The 19,102-nt window shown below is 46.8% G+C and overlaps 1 protein-coding gene across 4 annotated transcripts in view; it reads left to right on the forward strand.

Annotated features, from left to right (window-relative positions):
* LOC146695006 (bone morphogenetic protein receptor type-1A-like) overlaps positions 1 to 19,102 on the forward strand; it is a 41,572-nt gene that overhangs the window by 13,659 nt on the left and 8,811 nt on the right. For 2 of the 4 annotated variants that reach the window (XM_085476915.1, XM_085476918.1), the window contains exons 2-3: positions 3,959 to 4,057; positions 17,029 to 17,322. In XM_085476915.1, the coding sequence (XP_085333041.1) occupies positions 17,256 to 17,322 (67 nt within the window). In that variant the 5' untranslated portion in view covers positions 3,959 to 4,057; positions 17,029 to 17,255. Of the gene's footprint in view, positions 1 to 3,704; positions 3,778 to 3,958; positions 4,058 to 16,719; positions 16,862 to 17,028; positions 17,323 to 19,102 lie in introns of those variants that run through there. The other 2 variants (XM_085476916.1, XM_085476917.1) reach the window with 2 other exon arrangements.

Raw genomic sequence — 19,102 nt, forward strand, 5'->3', positions numbered from 1 at the left:
GTTTGTAAGTTTCACGCAGTCATGGTAAAGCGTTCAAGCAAGCGTGTTGTTTCCCTCACGGCTTTTCCAATGTGCACTTTTTTTTTTTTAAACTAGGTCTTTTTATTAAGAGGTTTTCCTTTTATACATATAAACATATATATTATACATCTAAACAGGAAGAAAAAAGGATTACAGATCTGTACATTCGGGTTAACTAGTACATTTAGGCTGTAAAGTGGGTTCAGAAATGTATCTTCAGCTGTCAAATAAAAGGAGAAAAAAAGAAAGAAAAAGGGAAATATAAACAGATGTATGATATTTCCCAAAGTAACACAATCCCTGCAAAATAATCCCATTCATTCCCACCCAGGTCACTGCCCGACACCTGAACACTGATTTCCACACCTGACATAAGAGAGTTTGCTGAAAAATTCTTATAGATTTTGAAATTTCCCAGTAGAGTTCTGGAGTGAGTGTCTTATTTGACGCCATGAGGTCATATAACCACAGTTTGTGAGTGGGGGGGGAGCGTCCTGCCACCTCAGTAGGATTGCCCTCCTGGCTAACAGGGAACAGAAAGATGTCGTCTGTTTTTTTAGAGGCGTAGAAGCACCTCATTCCCACTGATGCCAAACAGAGCAAGAAGGGGGGCCAGCGTCACACTGAGAATCCTGGACAGGTATGAAAAACATCTGTCCAGAACTGAACGAGACTGGGACAAGACCAGTACATGTGGACCAGTGAGGCTTCAGCAGTTTTGCATCTGTCACAATGTGGAGTGATTTCAGGGTGGATACGGGACAGTCTGGATGTTGAGAAATGGGCTCTATGCACCGTGTGAACTGGATTAAACAGTGGCGGGCGCATAATGATGTTGTGTTGACATGTTTGAGTATGGAGGCCCATGTTTCGTCAGAGAAGGTTACGTCTAGGTCTTCTTCCTACAGTGTCTTGAGCTTGGATAAAGAGGTATGTCTCAATATGTCTGTGAAGGTTCTCAGTCATCCAGGTCATCGTAGTCAAAGGAGCTTGCAAAGAAAAGCGTCTGGACTTCTTTAAGTTGCTTGAAGACGTTTCACCTCTCATCCTCTTCTCGGATGAGAGGTGAAACGTCTTCAAGCAACTTAAAGAAGTCCAGACGCTTTTCTTTGCAAGCTCCTTTGACAGGTATGTCTCAAATTTAACATTTTATTCTAAAGCAGGGAAATCAGCCCTCTGTTGGTTGGATTGAGTCGTAGGATAGTTTCTAATAGTGGAGGCTTGAGCCTGGAGTCTGGGAACAAATAAAGTGCCTGGCTTGCAAGTATCTGAAAAAGTGTGATGGTGGAAGAATATATTTGTTAGCAAGTTGTTCAAATGATGCTGGTTTGTTGGCTATGAATAGGTCCTTAAAGCAAGTAATTCCACTTCTGTGCCGCTCCACAAACCCACCGTCCTGGGTCGAAGGTTTAAAGAGATGGTTAGATGGGGCTGAGAAGAGTTTAACCCTTTACAGCCGATCGGAGCGGGCACGCTCTGTTTTGCGTAACTATTTTTAAATCCCGGTAGCTCTGCAACCAAGTAAGCTAGCGCAATAATTTTTTTTGCATATGAAACTGGAGGAGTTGTACTTACATCTTATGCCATCAGCTTGTCCTAGGTCACAGTTTCCTTCCACATATAGCTTTGCAAAAACTGCATAAAAATCACTTGCAGCAACAAAAACATGATATTCCAGAAACACGCTTCGCCGATCCATCAGCTGTTTGTAACACTTCCTACGTCCATCAGCGCGAACTATCACATGACCGCATGACCTGCCCGAAACCGGAAGTGACGTCATTTTGCGGAAATGTAGTTTTTTACGATCGGGGCCTTATGAGCTTGTGTTTTACTTGTTATGTGTTTTAAAAAGTTATGTTTGACTTTATGACTTTCTGTGTCGTTTCTGGGATGCTTAAGACTCATATTGCACTGCTGGAAATAGTTTATTTTGATGCATATGCTGTTATTTTGCAAATTTGCAGTATAATATTTATTTTCGTTTTTCCTGCAGTATATAAAAATTGGTGTATTTCAAAAATAAAACTATGAAGACACTCAAAATAAATTTCCTGTGGTGGGAAACTAGTTTGTGTAACTTTTTTGTATTTACAGTTTTGAGGGATAAGCCTCTTAAATTTCTCTAACTAGAAATATATGTTAAAAAAACAAAAACGATTTTCAATTTTTTTGTAGTTTATTGCACTTTTTTGTAATTTATGTAATTACTATGCACCTAATGCAGACATATTATTAAAGTTTGGGCTATAATGGTTGTATTGATGTATAGCAACTTGAAATGCTCCCAAAAATGGCTCCACAGCATGTAAAAATATAATATAAGCTCTGGCGAACTTGGGTCTATGGTAGGTCTTAAAGGGTTAAAGTATGTCCTAAACTGGCCCCATATTTTTAATGAGTGTACCAGTACGGGGTTGGGGATGGAGTTGAACAACGAGGATGAGAGTGGAGAACAAAGTGCAGCTGGTAAGGATATACTGTTGTCACTATGCAATTCCATAGTCAGCCAGTCAGTCGGGACGGGTATTAACATCTTCATGGGGACCAAAAATTGGTAGTTTTACTATACTTGTGGGGACATACAGCCCTCGTGGGGACCAGGATTTTGGTCCCCTTAGGTTTGAAGGCATTTTTGAGGCTCAAAATGTGGTTTTAGTGTCAGGGTTACAATTAGGCTATGGTTAGGTATTTAGAGTAAGGGTCAGGGTTAGGCATTCATTTTTGATGGTTAGGGAAAGCATTATGTCAATGAGATGTCCCCACAAGGATATAAATGTGTGTGTGTGTGTGTGTGTGTGTGTTCCTGTCGGCCAAGCTTGTGACCGCTCTCGTCCTCGGACATCTATTTTCTCCCCTTCTCTTCTATAATAACTCACCGCTGACGGGGTTTTCTGCCACACACACACGCACGCGTCTGGTTTGCTATCTTCGTGGGGACATCCCACTGACATAATGCTTTTCCTACCATAGTAAGAGCCCGAACCTCTAGCTGAGTATTAGTTTTGGCAGCTGCACGTAGGTGTAGTGTGAGGAGGAGGGACTGCTCACTTAGGGCCCTGACCTTTGACCTTTACAGCAGTTTGTTCAGATTTGTGTGATTAGTAATTTGCTCTGTAGCATTTTGGACTACTTTCACAGTTTGAATGTGATTTTTATTTTTTTACATATATATTTTATATACGTGTGTGTGTGAGTGATTTTACTGGATTTTAAGCTCCATTAAAGCTCAGACTCACTCGCTGTTTAACTCAACTCGAGCCGAAGAAAAAAAGGCAACAGGTGGCTGTTGTTGTTATTGTTTTTTATTATTGTTGTTGTTGTTGTTACTTCTACAACAATTATTATTTCTGGTTTCTGGACTTGGACCTGACTCTTATTTTGTCAGACTGGCTGTGGTGTGAGCAGCTTCCTGTCAGTCCTCGGTGTTGGACTCTCCTCCTCTCGGCTCTCTGGGTGTGAATATTAATTTGCTCTGAGGACATGGGCCTCCTCGGCTGCATAAAGCCTCCTTTGAGGAGGCCTCTGCGCTCAGATAAAAAGGCTTCTGTGCCCGAGGAGGCGAGGAGGAGGCTCCCCGTCTGTCAGCCACGCTGTTCCACTTATCTGACATCAACACTGAGCTAATGATGAGCTGCGTTCATGCCCGGAGAGCTTAAGGAGGATTTTTTTTTTTTTTAAAGGTGGTCCTTCAGAGGGTGCACAGTCTTGGAAGGTGGCGTTTGGTCCTCGAGGCTCCTGGGAACACTTTCATCAGTCAGTGAGGACGATGATCCGGACTGATTTGAACCCGTGCTTTCCTGACCTCTGTTTGGGTTTTCAGCCAGGCAGAAAACGCTGCCGCCTTAATGATGATTGATGATGTTAATCAGGTACACGTGCTGCAGGTATGATCATCACTGAGTTATAACCATGTCGTTGTTTTCCTCTCTCTCAGCTGCCGCCGTGATGTTGGCTTGATCTGACTTCTACACTACGTTTCCCATGGAGCCGTGTACCGAGAGGCACATTATTCCACCATGGACTCAACAGTCAGGTACACACACACACACACACACACACACACACACACACACACACACACACACACACTACACTACACTACACTGATGTGTCACATCTGCAGAAAATACAAACAAACTTTATATTTTGTGGACGGCTGCGGTGATTACTCTGATTGCCTGGGCCTGTCTTGCGCTTCAAGGAGATTAACCTTTGACCCTAGGGTTGTTTAAGAAAAGGCTGGCCAATCAGGAGGCTTCCTGGCTTTTAATTGCAGGCTCTGATTGGGTCATTGGAGCTGTCATGTGGTTTGATTAACAGCAGAGCAGGAAGAGCACTGATTACAGCAAGCCGATGGCTGCATCTCCGTCAGAGAGTGTGTGTGTGTGTGTGTGTGTGTGTTGTAGGGGAAGTGTTTAAGAAAAGCTCTGGAATGTGTGTAAAAGGTTAAATCTCCCTCAATGACAGTTTTTTTTTTGTGTTCTCCGGTTTGATCGTCTCTGTGCTGTTGATCTTTTAAAGGTCAAAAATGTTGACAGTCAGGTTGGAAAGGAGGATCCTGTCAGCTCGGCGCTTCTGTCTGATATTTTTGGGCTGAATCGTGACACACACACCTTAGTACAGCCTAATCAGAGTGGGCGGGGACGCATGCTCGCACCGCTTTGCTGCCGTTGCGTCCGGCTGGCCTCGGTCAGTTAGTGCTGGTGTCACTGGGTGTTTGAAAGGATTAGACGAACACGTTAAAATGGAAAAAACAGTTTTCTGTGATGGGGGCGGGGCTACAGGAGTTGGAGAGGCATTATGTAATGTCACACCAAATTAGGGCTCTAACTAATATCGAAATACTGCTCAGGTCTCAGCAGGGGAATGAGTTACTGTGAAGATGATGATGATGATGATGATGATGAAGGTGGCCTCGCTGCTCTTTGGGCTCTGTAATCATAATCGGGTCGACAGTAATGCAGGTAACGTGCTGCGAGGACTGCCGGACGGTGTTCAGCATGAAGACGTTTTCATTTCTTTTCCTCTTTTGTTAAAAGTGAAAAAACTTGAAGCTCCTGTTTGTTTGTAATCTCTGTGTTTGGCTCGTGTTGCCTTCAGGGTTAACTTTGATGCGACGCAGTGTTGCAGCTGCAGACGGTCTGATTCTTTGGCTTCCTTCAGTCGGTTATTCACTGATGTTTCTGAAAAACAGCAAAGCCAGCTCGTTGTTAGTGTTTTATTATCAGCGTAGCTATCTGTGACAGGACGGCCATTAGCAGTCAGCCTGAGAGAACACTTTATCAGACGCTCACGTAATCGGCTGCGTCTGACATTCGTTTGCTATTTTTGGAGATTGTTGACATGTTCTTTGTCACTCGGTTAAAGCTGGAATCCTGACTGCAGTTGAACCCTGTCAGGTTTGCCCTGCGCGCCGCCGCATGTGAATGAAGCGTGGAGGTGGGGGGGCAGAGCTCCTCGGGGACATATGGGAGCGATTTGGTGCTGCAGACTGGCCGGCTCTGTTTGAAGGTCTGTCAGCGAGCTCAAACTCAGACGCCTGAGTCACCGCGCGCTGAAACAAAGGCAGCAGTCGGCCTGGTTTCAGCACGCAGTCACATACTTCGAGGAAAGTCACGAGTGGCGACGAATGCTCGGGGAAAACTGAGTTCATCACAGCTCGTGGATGGATCTGAGATAAACAAACGTGGAGAGATGAAAGCAGCAGCAGTAACAACAGATTAAAAGTGTATATTTCACCTGTTTTGAAATAATTTAAGGCCTCACATCGTTCCTGCTCTCAGGAGTCGACAGAAGGAAGCTGTGAAAATGTTAATTAAACTAATGACTGATGTCATTACTGTACAGCCACCTCAGTGGACGTGCTGACGATGAGCACTGACCTGGTTGGCTGATTAACCATCATTAACTGCAGTGAAGCCATGAGTGAGATGTCCCAGCTGTTAGTCTAACGTCCAGGCGTCCATGCAAAGAAGATTTATGAGCTTTAGCTGAAACTCACGATCAGTGATTTCTAAACTACATCTCAGTGACGTTTTGTACCTCAGGCCTAATTGCTCGATCGTGATTGGACCAGTAAATACACCCTACTATATGATGATGGACCAGTGTGCTTGAACCAGGCCAGTGCTGGTTAGTGTGAACACTGATCTGTCATTGAGTGATACACTGATGAGTGCAGGGCATCATTAACAGTGTCACATGGCTCTTTAACAAACACTGGCAAAAAACACACTTTTTTGGCTCCGTTTATTTTTATATCCATATTTGCAGTTTACACACACACACACACACACACACACACACACACACACACACACACACACACACAGGACCACCTGTATCGTGTCGTTTGTGGCCTGGCTGCATTTTCAGCGTGACACGGTGAATGAAACCATCCAGCCTCTCTGCACAGTCCAGTCTGACCAGACCACCCACACACACACCCACATACACATGGACACACACACCCACACACACATAGACACACACACACAAAGTTACCGTCATATTTTAGTTGTATTGTGTGTGGGAAAACTTGTTGGCGCTCAGGTCTCTGTAGTTTCCCCTCCTTCATACTGGGATGAGACGGTTTTAGCTCCACCAGAAACAAGCTGCACATCCTTCAGTGCACTTTGGTGCAGAGCTGTGCAGCCAGTCTGAACTTCTGTTAATCCCACCAAACAGAAACAGACGGTCGTCAGTGAACAGAGCCCACCTGCTTCTGTCTAACATGGTGAACATCTCCAGAAGCTCCATAGAGCCTCGTTTTCTCTGGATGAGCTTGAGCGTGACCCCCCCTACTGGAAGAGGACGTCCAGAGAGTGAGAGTGTTTCTGTTTGTAGCATGGCTTCACTATAACTGTAGAGAGGAGCCCAGGGCGGATGGATGGGCCAAAGATCTGTGATAACTGTGGCAGGATGTGATAAACGCTCTGTTTAAAGAAGGAAAGTGTGGAAGCTGAGGTTGTTTGATCCAGCATGAGCGGAGAGTAACGTAAAGCACAGTCCCATTTAACCCCGTTTACATTCAGCAATGATAGAAGTGTTTCAGTACGAGCTGAACTGGTTGACTTCCTAACGTTTGTCGTGTTCTCCTTTGTGATTCTTTATATTTTTCACAGGTTTTTCTGTGTTTCAAATATGTGCTAAAATTCTGGACCTCTCCTCTGCTGCGTGGTGAAATGCCAGCAGGATGCTGGTTTCCTGGCCCGGAGAGCTGCAGGGTGGGGGTCGGTGTTTTCCATTACCTGCTCCCCACATTCCAGCAACATTTGGAGGAGGAATGGGGGGAGGGCGGAGTGAAAAGCGAGTCTGAGGGGGAGGTGAAGGAGGAGGCTGTTAATCGAAATGCAGCAGAGATCAGCTGACTGTGGCTACAAACAGAAATCCTACTCTCGCTCAGAAACAGATTATTTAATTTGCTGGCTATAAAAGTGATAAAGCAAGGCTGTGATTGGGCAGACAGACTTTGCTCCACGTGCCCCTGCAGGGTGCATCACACAAGACAGTTAAAAGGGAGTTTTTCCTTCCCACTGATGCCAAGAGTGTCGGGTTTCCTCTGTGTGGTTGTAGGTCTTTACCTCACGCTGACTGATTTGGTGCTATATATGAAGCCCATGTGAATTGAGCTTTGGATGGGGTTTATGGGCGGGGCTTTTGTGGACAGATGGGGCGGGGCTCAGAAAGTTGAAAATTACTGAGAGGAGAGCTGCAGGTAATCATGCCTGCCTCAACACGGCTTGGCTGCTGTAATGCTGTTTTCTGGAGTCGGCCAACGATCTCTTGCTCGTCTTCAGCTATGAACATGTAACACCTGTCCTGTCTTCTCTTCATTGGCTTCCTGTTCATCACAGAATTAATTTAAGCCCTAACACTGGTTTATAAATGCCTTAATGGTCTTGCTCCTTCATACCTTTCCGAGTTACTTCAGCCTTATATTCCTTCACGGACCCTCAGATCAGCTGCTGTTGTTGTCCCAAAATCGAGGCTTAAACGTAGAGAACGAGCCCAAAACTTTGGAATACGCTGCCTTTAAATATTAGACGGGCATCTTCGTTTCCTGTTTTTAAAATGCTTTTGGAAACGCAGCTTTTTTCGATAGTGTTCAGACTGGCTTGAGTTGATATGGTTTTATGTGAGTGTCCGTGGTTGTATCTTGTGCTTCTGTTCAGCACTTTGGGCAAACGTTGTTTTTAAACGTGCTATAGAAATAAACTGGGTTTGGATAATGCAGTTTGCTTTATTTACCTTCAGACTGAAATATTAAATATATGATTTCATTATGCATCTGATTTGAGGTGTGTGTGTGTGTGTGTGCGTGCGCGCGCGCGCGCGCGTGTGTGTGTGCGTGTGTGCGCGCGATGAGCCGTTGTCTCTGAGAAGTTTTACTTTTAGTGCTGTTGTGTGTTTGTTTGCTGTGCCTCTGATTGGATTTATGACCTTGGGGGAGGATGGGGGGGTAAATCTGGATGTTGGGGGGTACCTCGTGATGGCTGGGGTCGGCATGTTTAGTACCTCCCATGAAGCCACTTTGGTGGAGGTAACTGGTTTAACTGGGACGGCTGCCTGAGCGTCCTCTCCCCTCAGGCGTGCGATTCAGGATCATAATGTTGTTTTTATGATCCGAGTGTGTTTGTTTTATGACTCAGCCGTGGCACACAGCACTGGGAGTGATGGATGGACTTGTTTCTATGGCGATTAGCATGATTAAAAACGCTTAGGGATCCTGAACTAAGCGGATCTGCTGTATTATCATATAACTGGGACCCGTGTTAGCCTCCGTCTCCAGCTTTGATCGTAATCAATAAACGGATCGTACTGATAAAAAAAATAAAAATAAAAAAAAGATCCCGTAAACCTGCGCTGCCCCTGTGGATTGTGGGTAATCTGTGCTGCGGTAACACGATGATGAAGAGTTGAAGTAAATGTTCCTCCTCCGGTTTGGTGCTGCAGCCGCTCTGCAGATCCTCTGTCGGCCTCTAATGAAATTAAGCCTCGCTGTTGCCCGCTCTGCCTCGCGCACACGCACACGCACACACACACACACACACACACACACACACACACACACACACACACGGTGAGGGCGTGTGCCACTGAAGTGAGGCTCAGGCACTCTGTGCTTCAATTCCCCCAAATCATTCAGTTTAAACCAAAAGCATCGTTTTCTTCTGCGAGCGCACCAACGGGTCAGACTCGGACACTAAAATCAGCTCTTTGTGATGTCATCGACAAATTGAAAGATGCTTTCAGAATAAAAGCTCTGGCAGTCTGTGTCTGTGCTGGCAGCCCTCTCATGATAAATCTTACTTAATAAGAGTCTGGAAGACATCTGAGTTGCTCTTGGCCTTGACGTCATGTTACATCTGCATGTAGGGTCACCTGATGGCAGCTTAAAGTTCATCCTGTTAATAAAGTGCTAATAAACCCAACGGAAGAAGAAGAAAAGGTGCGTTTGAGTTAATTTCTGGGATTAGATGGAGGATAAGGATTAGGGCTGGGCGATATGACCCAAAATTCATATCTCGATATTTTTTAGCTGGATGGCGATATAAGATATATATCTCGATTTTTTTTTTTTAAGCCATAAAGTAAGAACAAAAAGAGAGTTCTTAGTCAAAGCTGTGTCCCAGATGTCACACAGGCACTTTTATTAACATACAGCACAGATGTACATGAAAAATTACTCAAAATTAAATTATGAGCATTCATTAAATAATCATGCTCCATAAATAAAAGAAAACAAGGTTGTTTTTGTGCTAAACAAAGAGCTCACAATTGTGCAGTCAAAATGTAAACTAAAAGACGCTGAGCGTAATAACAAAGAGACAGATTTCACAGCTGCTCTGTTCCCAAGTTTTACTGTGTGACTGACAGCCTGGAGTTTGAAATCCGCTTCATAACCACGTCTCTTACAGGTGCCATTTATGGTCCTTATACACACACAATACGGTAATATTACGTTGATGGACAGTACGTATCACTCCGCGAAGCTCCTCGGTAGCCGTAATGCGCCGACAATCTATCAAGCGGTGCAGCTCCGTAGTTTACCAAAGTCGTACTCAAACATTTGTGACAGATTGCTGAGCGCCGTGTTCCACATAAAATCGGTTCGCGGCCACCAAGCACAACCAGAATTCATACATAAGGCGCGCTATCAACTTTTGAGAGAATGAAAGGATTTTAGGGTTAGCGCGGTTAGCTCGTTAGCATGTTTAGCTCGTTAGCACGTTGACGCCGTCCAGCCCCACGCATGGGGCGATGCGCAGTAACTCGTTAACGGAGATTTGCCGTGTCCGTCTTGTCGCTGCCTGCACGTGAAGCGATGGGGGAGGAGGGGGAGTTGTCTTCAGTGAAGGCGAGGCGGAGTAACGTTGCGTAGAGACAAAAGTGGACGAAAGAGAGGCAAACTTGCGGCTCCACAACTATAATTATAACGTAACATAGACTATATCGATATAAAGGATATTGTCACATCTTATATCTCGTATAAAAATATATCGATATGTTTTAAAAACTCGATATATCGCCCAGCTCTAATAAGGATGGAGAAGAATAGGATTAGGAGAAGGAAGATGCAGGGGGGAAGAGGCCCGCAGCACTGCTCACCGGGGCTCGGGGTATTCTGGGTATTCTTATGCTAATCCATCGCCAGGGAAGAGGCACAGAGCAGCCAGGCAAACAATGGCAGTGGAGCCAGAAAGTCTGGCCTGCAGTCTCCCAGGCCCTGAAAGGCATGTCAGGCAGGGCGCCGACACCAACAGGAGGCTGCTGCAGCACCCAGAGGCCCGCCTGCAAGGAGGGGGCCCCTGGAGGGGCCAGGGAACGGGGCCAAGATGGAGGCAGAGAGAGATGAGGCGAGAAAGAGAAACCTGATGGAAAGCTGGAAGGATGGGAGAGAGGAGGGGGAGAAGGGAAGGCAGCAAATGGAGCATGCTAGGAGAAGAGGGAGTAAGATGAGGAGCAAAGGAGAGCAAGGAGGAAAGAACGAGAGGGAGTGATGGGATAAAGGGTTAGGGTAGCTGGTCAGTTTGGACCATTCAGGCTCCCGTGCTCAGACGAGGCTTTATGGTGCCAGTAGAGCCTTCGCTGCCGCTGCAGTGTTCTCCTAAACGATAGACATCACCACTCAGACAGTAGCATGTCACACGTGCTGATGAAGAGAAGTCAAAACCAGAAGACCAGAAACTGTTTTTACAAAATTCTTTTGACAAAAAAGTTTTCAAACAGTTCCAACATCCGTGTGTCTCTGAGCTTCTGTGCAGCATTGTCATTAAACGTGCCAAAAACAGGCATGACTGTGCTCACACGATGCACTGCAAAGATGGCCTCACGATGTGAGGATGGTCACGTGACACCCGAGACTCTCGCAACGCAGCGAGCATAAGGACGGCCTTAGCCCCAAACCAAACGCCAGAGCAGCTCAAACTGCAGTTCCTCTAGTGTCCACCGGAGGCTCCAGCAGTCAGTCCCCATCGACTCAGAATCAGAAAGGGTTTTATTGCCAAATGTTGAGCAGGTTTACAACATTAGGAAATTGCTGCGGTGCTTAGTGCAAACATACTGTCATATAACGCTTAAATAGACATAAAAATAAGAATTAAAAGTGCTAAGTAGATAGATATATACATGAGTGCAGGTGGTGATGAGTGCCAAACATGGAATGATGCAGTGAACACAGACTCCCATGTTAAATACGTTTAGGGCCTGATACAGGAGAGGAGAGGTTTGAATTGAGTTGGGTCTGTGGGACACACATGTGGGTGGTTTCTTGGTGTCGCTCACTCGAGGAGGACACAGCTGTACTGCTGCAGCTAACGGACGGACCTCCTGAAATCGGCTCAGGAAGCCTCGTAACTGAGAACAGGCAGCCTTGATGCTCTCGCTGTCACAGACGTGCTTCGATACAAACTTGGGCTAAAAGGACAGAACGACGGGGCTCATGTTTTTACCTCAGAGCTTTTGACAAACAGCCCGAGCTGGTGTCGGGTAAGAAATAAATGATAATTGTAAGTATTTAACACATTAGAGTCCACTGTCCTTATTCAGATGGTTTTATTTTCATTTTTTTAACATGAAATGAGTAACTTGAATGTTTTAGCATCTTTTTCCTTCAGCAGATTCTTGAAACGTTGAGTTTGCATGTGTGAAATTAAATCCACTTTGTTTTTCATCCTGATTTTCACGACGGCTCAGATTTTATCAGCTCGTTCAGGCCGAGTGGAAAGTTTGATGGAGTGGAGCTCAGACTGAGAGGTTAGAAAAATGTCCGTTTGATTTCGCAGAAATATTCTTTCAGCCTGTCCAGGTTCTGATTTGATTTTGATGGAACTCAGCAGAAGGAAAAAGCACCTCGTCCATCCCTCCACCCCAGTCCCACTAATATTCTCCTGCACCACCGCCCCTGATGCCCATCTCTCTCATTACTGCATTTATTTATTGAGCGCAGGAGCTGCTGGCTCCTCCAATCAGCTCTCAGTAGTGTTTATTTAGTCTGTCGCCGCCGCTCCTCCAGCACAGGAAGTGGAGGCGCATTAAAGCTTGATTATTGATGTCTGGCCCCTCACCCTGCAGTCCATCGAGAGGGGGGCAGTATTGGGGCTGGATTATTAATGCCTTCACCCCACCTCTCCCTCCCTGCCAGCATCCAGTGTCATTTTACAGCGTTTTTACAGCTCTCGGAGGAGCTGGAAGGTCTGTAAATCAGAGTGGAGCTGCCCGGGAGTTTCTCTCCTCAGCGAGCTGGTAGCATTAAAACTGACTGAAACATTTAGGCCACGTGACTGAACAACACATGTTCGGCTTTTGTTTTTCCTGTAACGGGAAGTGGGGGAAGTGCTGAAAGCTGCCATCAAATACTTAAAAAATAAAAAAAGATTTACCTGCTGACTCACAGGCCGGTCTGCTTCTGGTTGCACTGGGACAGGCCAAACTCAAACGTACAGATCCGAGCTGAAAATCCTTCTGTGGATCCACAAGGATGCCTGTGAGTGCTTTTTTAGAACACTAAGACGACTCACAGGTTTTGTGATTCCAGCTTGATGTGTATTTGTGAAGATCTCTCCACAAACGTCCAGCGATCTGCATCGATACCAGGAGCTACAACCACAGGATCGGGTTTCCTGCCTTTAACTGGGCAGCGTGGCTGTGACTGCACATGTAGGCACAGCTGTTAACGAATCTTTGTTGTTTGAAGAAACGCCTTTTATATTTGGGTAAATGAAACCCTGACCACAGAACGCCAAAAACAAATCATTAATCAGCCCCATTTATGGTCATTCTGACATCATCATCGTGGAGCTGAAACAAGTACAAAAGCAGCTTGAGCTCTGAAACGCTGACGTTCACGAGAGCATCCAGAACAAGCTGTCAGACAGGAAGCTACGCCAGCAATAATAAAAGTAATCAGAGTAAAACTGTGTATCCTGAGCCTCCAGCACAGATATCATTTTACTTCATAGTTTTATGGCCGAATGAAAAGTTGTTATACCCGAAGCCGCCCTGTTCCATAAAAGCCTTTTAAAGGACTGTTTCTCCACAAGTCTTAACCCGCTGCTTGGGTTTCATCCCACCAAATTTCCCAGCATCCCCGGAGCAGCGTGACCTCAAATTCCTTCCCCTGGGGGGGCAGCTATGGCTCAGTGGTTCCCTATAAGGGCGGTTTATTCTGTACAGGTGGGACCGCCAACAATACCTCCTTTCATTCCCACCATCACGGTGAATGTTCCTCCTCCAGGACGCCGGCGTGACGTCCAGCTCGCCAGAGCAGCTACGCTACATTAACCTCTGTTAGCTGAGGAGACGAGAGAGGGAGGGGTTAGGGTGTGGGTTTGAATCCCACTGCAGGCAGCACCTTCATTTATGGAAGACCTGTTTTTGAATTTAGACGTTCTGTTTTACGGGTCTGGGGAAATCCAGAGTGAATAAATCTGCAAACATCACCTTTAACTTTGTTTTCTGGCCTTTCAAAGCTGATGAATAACAGCTGATGAGTCATAAAATGACGTGCCCACGCGAAGGTCTCTGCTCTTATCTCACCCCGTGCTTTCATTCGGTTATTCTCCTGCTTCAGATTTGAATGCTTCTCTTCCTTTGAACACATCCACAGTGTTTCGTTACTTGTGTAAAGAAAGAGATTTAATCTGGCAGCTGGTTCCCAAAGTAGGGTTGGAGGGCCCCTCCAGGGTCGCAGGTCACAGAGAATAGAAGTACACAGGAGTAGTACCTGCTCAGTTTACATGTGTGCAGCTCGGTGTGCAGATTATGTAACAGCACTCACTGATGAGTTTACGTTTGAATTTTAATAATGGGCAAAAAGCATCTGTGGACGTCGGAGAGCACCTGTGCAGCTACGCAGGTGACGCAGGGATTTGAAGCCCTGAAGGCTCAAATGCAGAATTTCAGGTGAGCTGTTGAGTTTTTTCTTTCTCTGCTCTACGTGAAGCGGTTCTTCTTAAACCGTGTGTGAATGGCTGAATGTAGTGTAAAGCGCTTTGGAGTCCTTAGGGACTGAGTAAAAGCGCTATACAAATGCAGGCCATTTACCATTTTAAACACTGGTTTTACCTGCGCACACTTCCTGTCATGTGATTAAGACCTCTGTGCTGATTGGTGCTTGGAGCTCAGCTGCTCTTTTCACAGATGGTTGTTACTGTTTCTTCTCGTGTTAGCATCGATGAATATTCATGCTCAGAGTCGTGGGAGTGCTGTGAGGACGTCCTAATGTGGCAGTAGCCCAGAGTTCCTGTGTGTGGATTGGTTACCTGAGTGGTTGGTTCTTCTGAACCATGTGCTGCTCAAAGGCGTCGCTGTGCAGACGAACCTGAGTGGACAGACTGTTTGTAGCCAGCGGCTGCTGGAGGGTTTTGTGCTGTAAGTTCAGCCTGTTTACTGTAAACAGCTGCGGAGGATGAGGAGGCCGCCGCAGCCCGAGTCTGAGCCGATTATCTCGGCCTGCAGTGGGTTGGAAGTTTGATATCTGCTGGTATGAGCGCCATGCTGAAGAAAGGCGTTTGTTGTTGACTGCAGCAGAGCGAGAAGTTGGAGACGAGTCTGAACACGATGAGGAAGAGGAGGAGGAGTGAAAGTTCACCCGCAGCGTTTGTGAACTGCGTCTGAGGATCTTCCTGCGAGGTGACAGATTCAGTCGTTTGTCTCTCTGGCGTCTTGGTCTCCACGGCGACTTTGTGTGTTTTTGTGCGTTTCAGTTGTGATAACAGCCGTGGGTGTTTTCAAAGGGAAGTGGACGTGTCAGGCGATTACCGGCTGGGGGAGGCGTGCTTCCTGTGCCGAGGGGGTCGCAGCAGATGGTCTGTCCCGAGCCTGCCTCGACTTGCCCGCCCCGTCTGACGGCGTTATCGCCGCACGCCGTCGGCTTTAAATGGAGCGAAGAGCCGCAAACAAACTGGAGGTTTTGTTGTGACGAAGAGGTGAAGAATTTTTCACTCTGTGATATCGACTCAGAGACGCCCACACACACACACACCTTTAGTAAATCCTGAGTGTGAATGTTCGGGCAGGGCGGGACTGGAGGGTAAAAAGATGTCGTCTCTCTAACACGCCGTCCAGTTTTGTTTTCGTTCGTGTCCAGAACATCGTGGATCAGCTTTAGGTGGAACTAACTTGCTAACTTCCTGCTAAACGTTGTAATTCTGTTAAAGTGGAATTAGCACATAGTTTACCTCCGTTGCCTCGCAGCATAAAACCTAATAACAGATTGACCAATCACAGCACAGCTCCTGTGTCCCACCAACACAGAGGTTTATTGGATGGATTTTCAGTTTTCAGTTTTAAAGATTTGTTTATGACTTTATTGCAGTTATGAAAATGGGTGTACTTCAGACTGTGTCGTGGGGTTGACTTGGGTGGGTGGCTGTGGGAGTGTGAGGAGCCAAAACCCCCCAAATCAATAATTCAGTGATGATAAATAATGTTAAGCATTATTTAATTAAATGGGTCATGAGTCACATTGGCAGCTTCAGCCTTCCATACATGATGACACATTCTGCTGTTTGTGTAGACAAACAGCAGAATGTGTCTAAATGTGCTTTCTTGCATTAATGTTTAGTAAATATTAATAAACCGTTCAGCGATGCCTGTCCTCGGATTTGAAGCCGTGTTTGTCGTGTACGCTCGACCCGCCCTGGGCGCCGTCCCGTGTGTGCGTCTTTGTTCTCCGTCTCTCTGGAGATGTGTGAAAAGTGGGTCACAGGTCGGACCCGTTTGAGGCCCGAGGGCAAATAAAAAGTGACAGACACCGGCCACGCATCGCCGCTAATTCCCTCGCACACCCCTCTGGCCCTCTCTCGGCGCCCACTAATTGCGACGTTACGTTATTAGAGCTGCGCAGGACCCGAGCGTCGGTAATTGCAGAACATCCCCGGACAAATGGTCGGGTAGTTAGTCGGGCCCTGGAGGCCAGCGCCGGGCGGCCAGGGTCACTAGGTCACGGCACGCTGAGGAGCATGCTCTCATCATCATCATCATCATCATCGCTCTCATGTGAGCAGGTGATTCTAATGTTTTGGCCCAAACTGTTGGTGTGTGTGTGTGTGTGTGTGTGTGTGTGTGTGTGTGGGTGTGGGTGTGGAAGTGTTTTGGAAACGCACCTTTTTTTTGAAAGAAGTGTTATTAAAGTTAATAACTACAACGCTGCAGAAACAGAAAGCTGCTGAAGCCGCTCGTTTCGTACAGGATCAACTGAGGGGCTGCGTCGAGGCCCAGGATCAGATAAAGGAGGATTATTTTCACCGGAGAATCATGCAAAGCTGCCGTAGGAGAGCAGGGAGGAAAGCTCTGGAGCTGGAAGAGCGCAGAAATGTTTCCTCTGAGAATCGTGAGCAGCTACAGTGTTCGAACACCAGAGAGATGAATAATGAAACTAATTATAATAAAAGAGGGTTGTCTGTAGTGCTCTCTCGCCCTGAGGCTTTCCTGATCAGCTGATGTTGAAGTCTTACTGAATCCCCTATCTCTCTCTCTCTCTCTCTCTCTCTTCTTCAGGGTTTTGGACCCACAGAGCCTGTGAGACCCAGGAGGACCTGTTTTTGTGATATTGCCCTTCACCCCATTACCTCCACCCTCCCCTTGCCTCTATCTGGAGCTCCTCCCTGCTCCTCAGACTCCTGCCGTAGAACAATAACACTATCTTCTCCACGCCCAGACCGGCACATCAGAAGGTCTTGTTGACGGTGTGGGACCCAGTCGGGTCGGTCCGGGCCTGCTGCAGGATGCCAGGTCTACCGGTCTGCGTGGCGGTGACGGCCGTCGCTCTGCTGCTGTCCCTCAGAACTGACGGTAAGATGTTTAAAAGCTGGTTGGAGTGAGCAGCTGTGCCAGTGTTTGTTTTTCAGTGTCACAGAAACACAACGGACAGAGATGATGGTGACCGTCATCAGAACCAGCACCAGGCAGCGTGTTTCTCACAGGGTCAGACTTAGAAACAGGAAGTGAAAGGCCACATGTTTAAGGCTTCATATGTCAGCTACATGATCCAGTTATTAGTGGACAAACCTGTGCTTTTATTCTGAAAGTTTAGCTGCTGTTAATCACTGAGCTTGGGCTCTTCCTGCTTCACGTTTTGTTGCCAGTGACCTCATCAGGCTGCGGTTTGGTGACAGCTTCCTGTCTCCCGGTCACATGGACTCCACCTGAGCTCCATTTTTTTTTTTTTTTTATTAATCGTTTCTCGTGTCTTTTGTGTGATTGCGATGGTCCCAGTTAGTGTCGCTGGGCTCAACAGACGTGTCCTCTCTGACCCACGAGCTGCTCGGTTACTCATTAACCCTTCAGTTTGTCCTCGGCAGATAAGCGCTACTTCAGGCGACGTTAGCATACAGAGTCGCCGTGGGGCTCGTCTGTAAGCGGCGCCCCCCTCCCTGTGCACACAGCAGCCTTTTGTTTAAGCTGTTTTTAAGTGTCTGCCGACCGATAAGGACAGAAACAGAAATGTCACGCCGCTCCTCCTGCTTCCGATAAAATATTCCCAGCAGCTTCTTCCCGCACATTGAATTCGGCATCTGTGGGTTATTCACAGGGGAGACTTTTCCAGATCGATGGCAGCCGACGTCTGCTCGATGTTTGCAGGTGGAGACGAGCTTCACTGAAGCTGCTGTTTGGATCCTTTTAAATGTATTATAATCATAAACATGCATTTAAACCGCTTTAACCTGACAGCTGATGAAGACACATGTAGTCCCTGAGATGTGCCGTCTGCACGCTGCTTTGGGCTGAGGAAGTAAGAAAACGTACAGAAAATATCGATCGCTGTGTGGAAGTAACTTTACTGTAAACTGTGGGGGAAAAGAAACAGACAGGCGTTAATAAAAAGGCTGTAAAACCGATGAAAATGCCGTAAAAGTTCCGACTTTATGGCCGGGTTCTTTGGCATTTCCACATTTTCCTTCCTGTGGCCCACATTGGACCCTTTGTAAGGCCGGTTGTGGCCCGTGGGCCTTATGTTTGAGTCCTTTGTTCTGTAACTTTGTCTCAGGGCGGAGGAGGCGTTCCAGCTTGGCGTGGATCTGAGTTAGAGGATGTGAGAGAGGTCGTCCCCTCCCTCGCCACTCTCTGACCTCCAAGCACCCAGAGTCCGCTGATAAGAGCCGGCTGTAATCTCAGGAAGGGAGCGACTCTCCGCCGTCTTATCAAACTGTTTTTCCATCCACCTTCTCGCCTGCTGACTCCGCCTTCACTCCGTCAGGAAGCCACTTGTGTCTGTGACGTTTACAAAGTGACGGCGAGGTGGAGCTGACGTGTTAACGTCACTGCTCTGACTCAGACGGAGGCTCGTCAGCCAATGAGCAGCTCTCTGAGTGTCTGTAAATTTACCAAAAACGCCGTCTTCAGTCTGAGCCCATAAACCATCAGGAAAGAGTCGAGGTCGGACACAGGGACGACTTCCTGGGCGCCACAGCTAGCGCCCCCTGGTGGCCAGGTGAAAAGCTCGTCGTGTTCAAACGGAGACTGCGTCCACCTTTAATACTGTGTGTGCGTTTGTTCAATGACGAGTTTTTACTGATCAGTCAGGATCTTTCAATAAGTACCTTGTACACCTGCGACAGGTGAGCTGAGACAC

Source organism: Copadichromis virginalis, linkage group LG13 (genome assembly GCF_057382275.1).
Source record: "Copadichromis virginalis isolate Kocher_CV1m ecotype Utaka linkage group LG13, C_Virginalis_male_GT1.1, whole genome shotgun sequence".
In the NCBI taxonomy this organism is placed as follows: Eukaryota; Metazoa; Chordata; class Actinopteri; order Cichliformes; family Cichlidae; genus Copadichromis; species Copadichromis virginalis.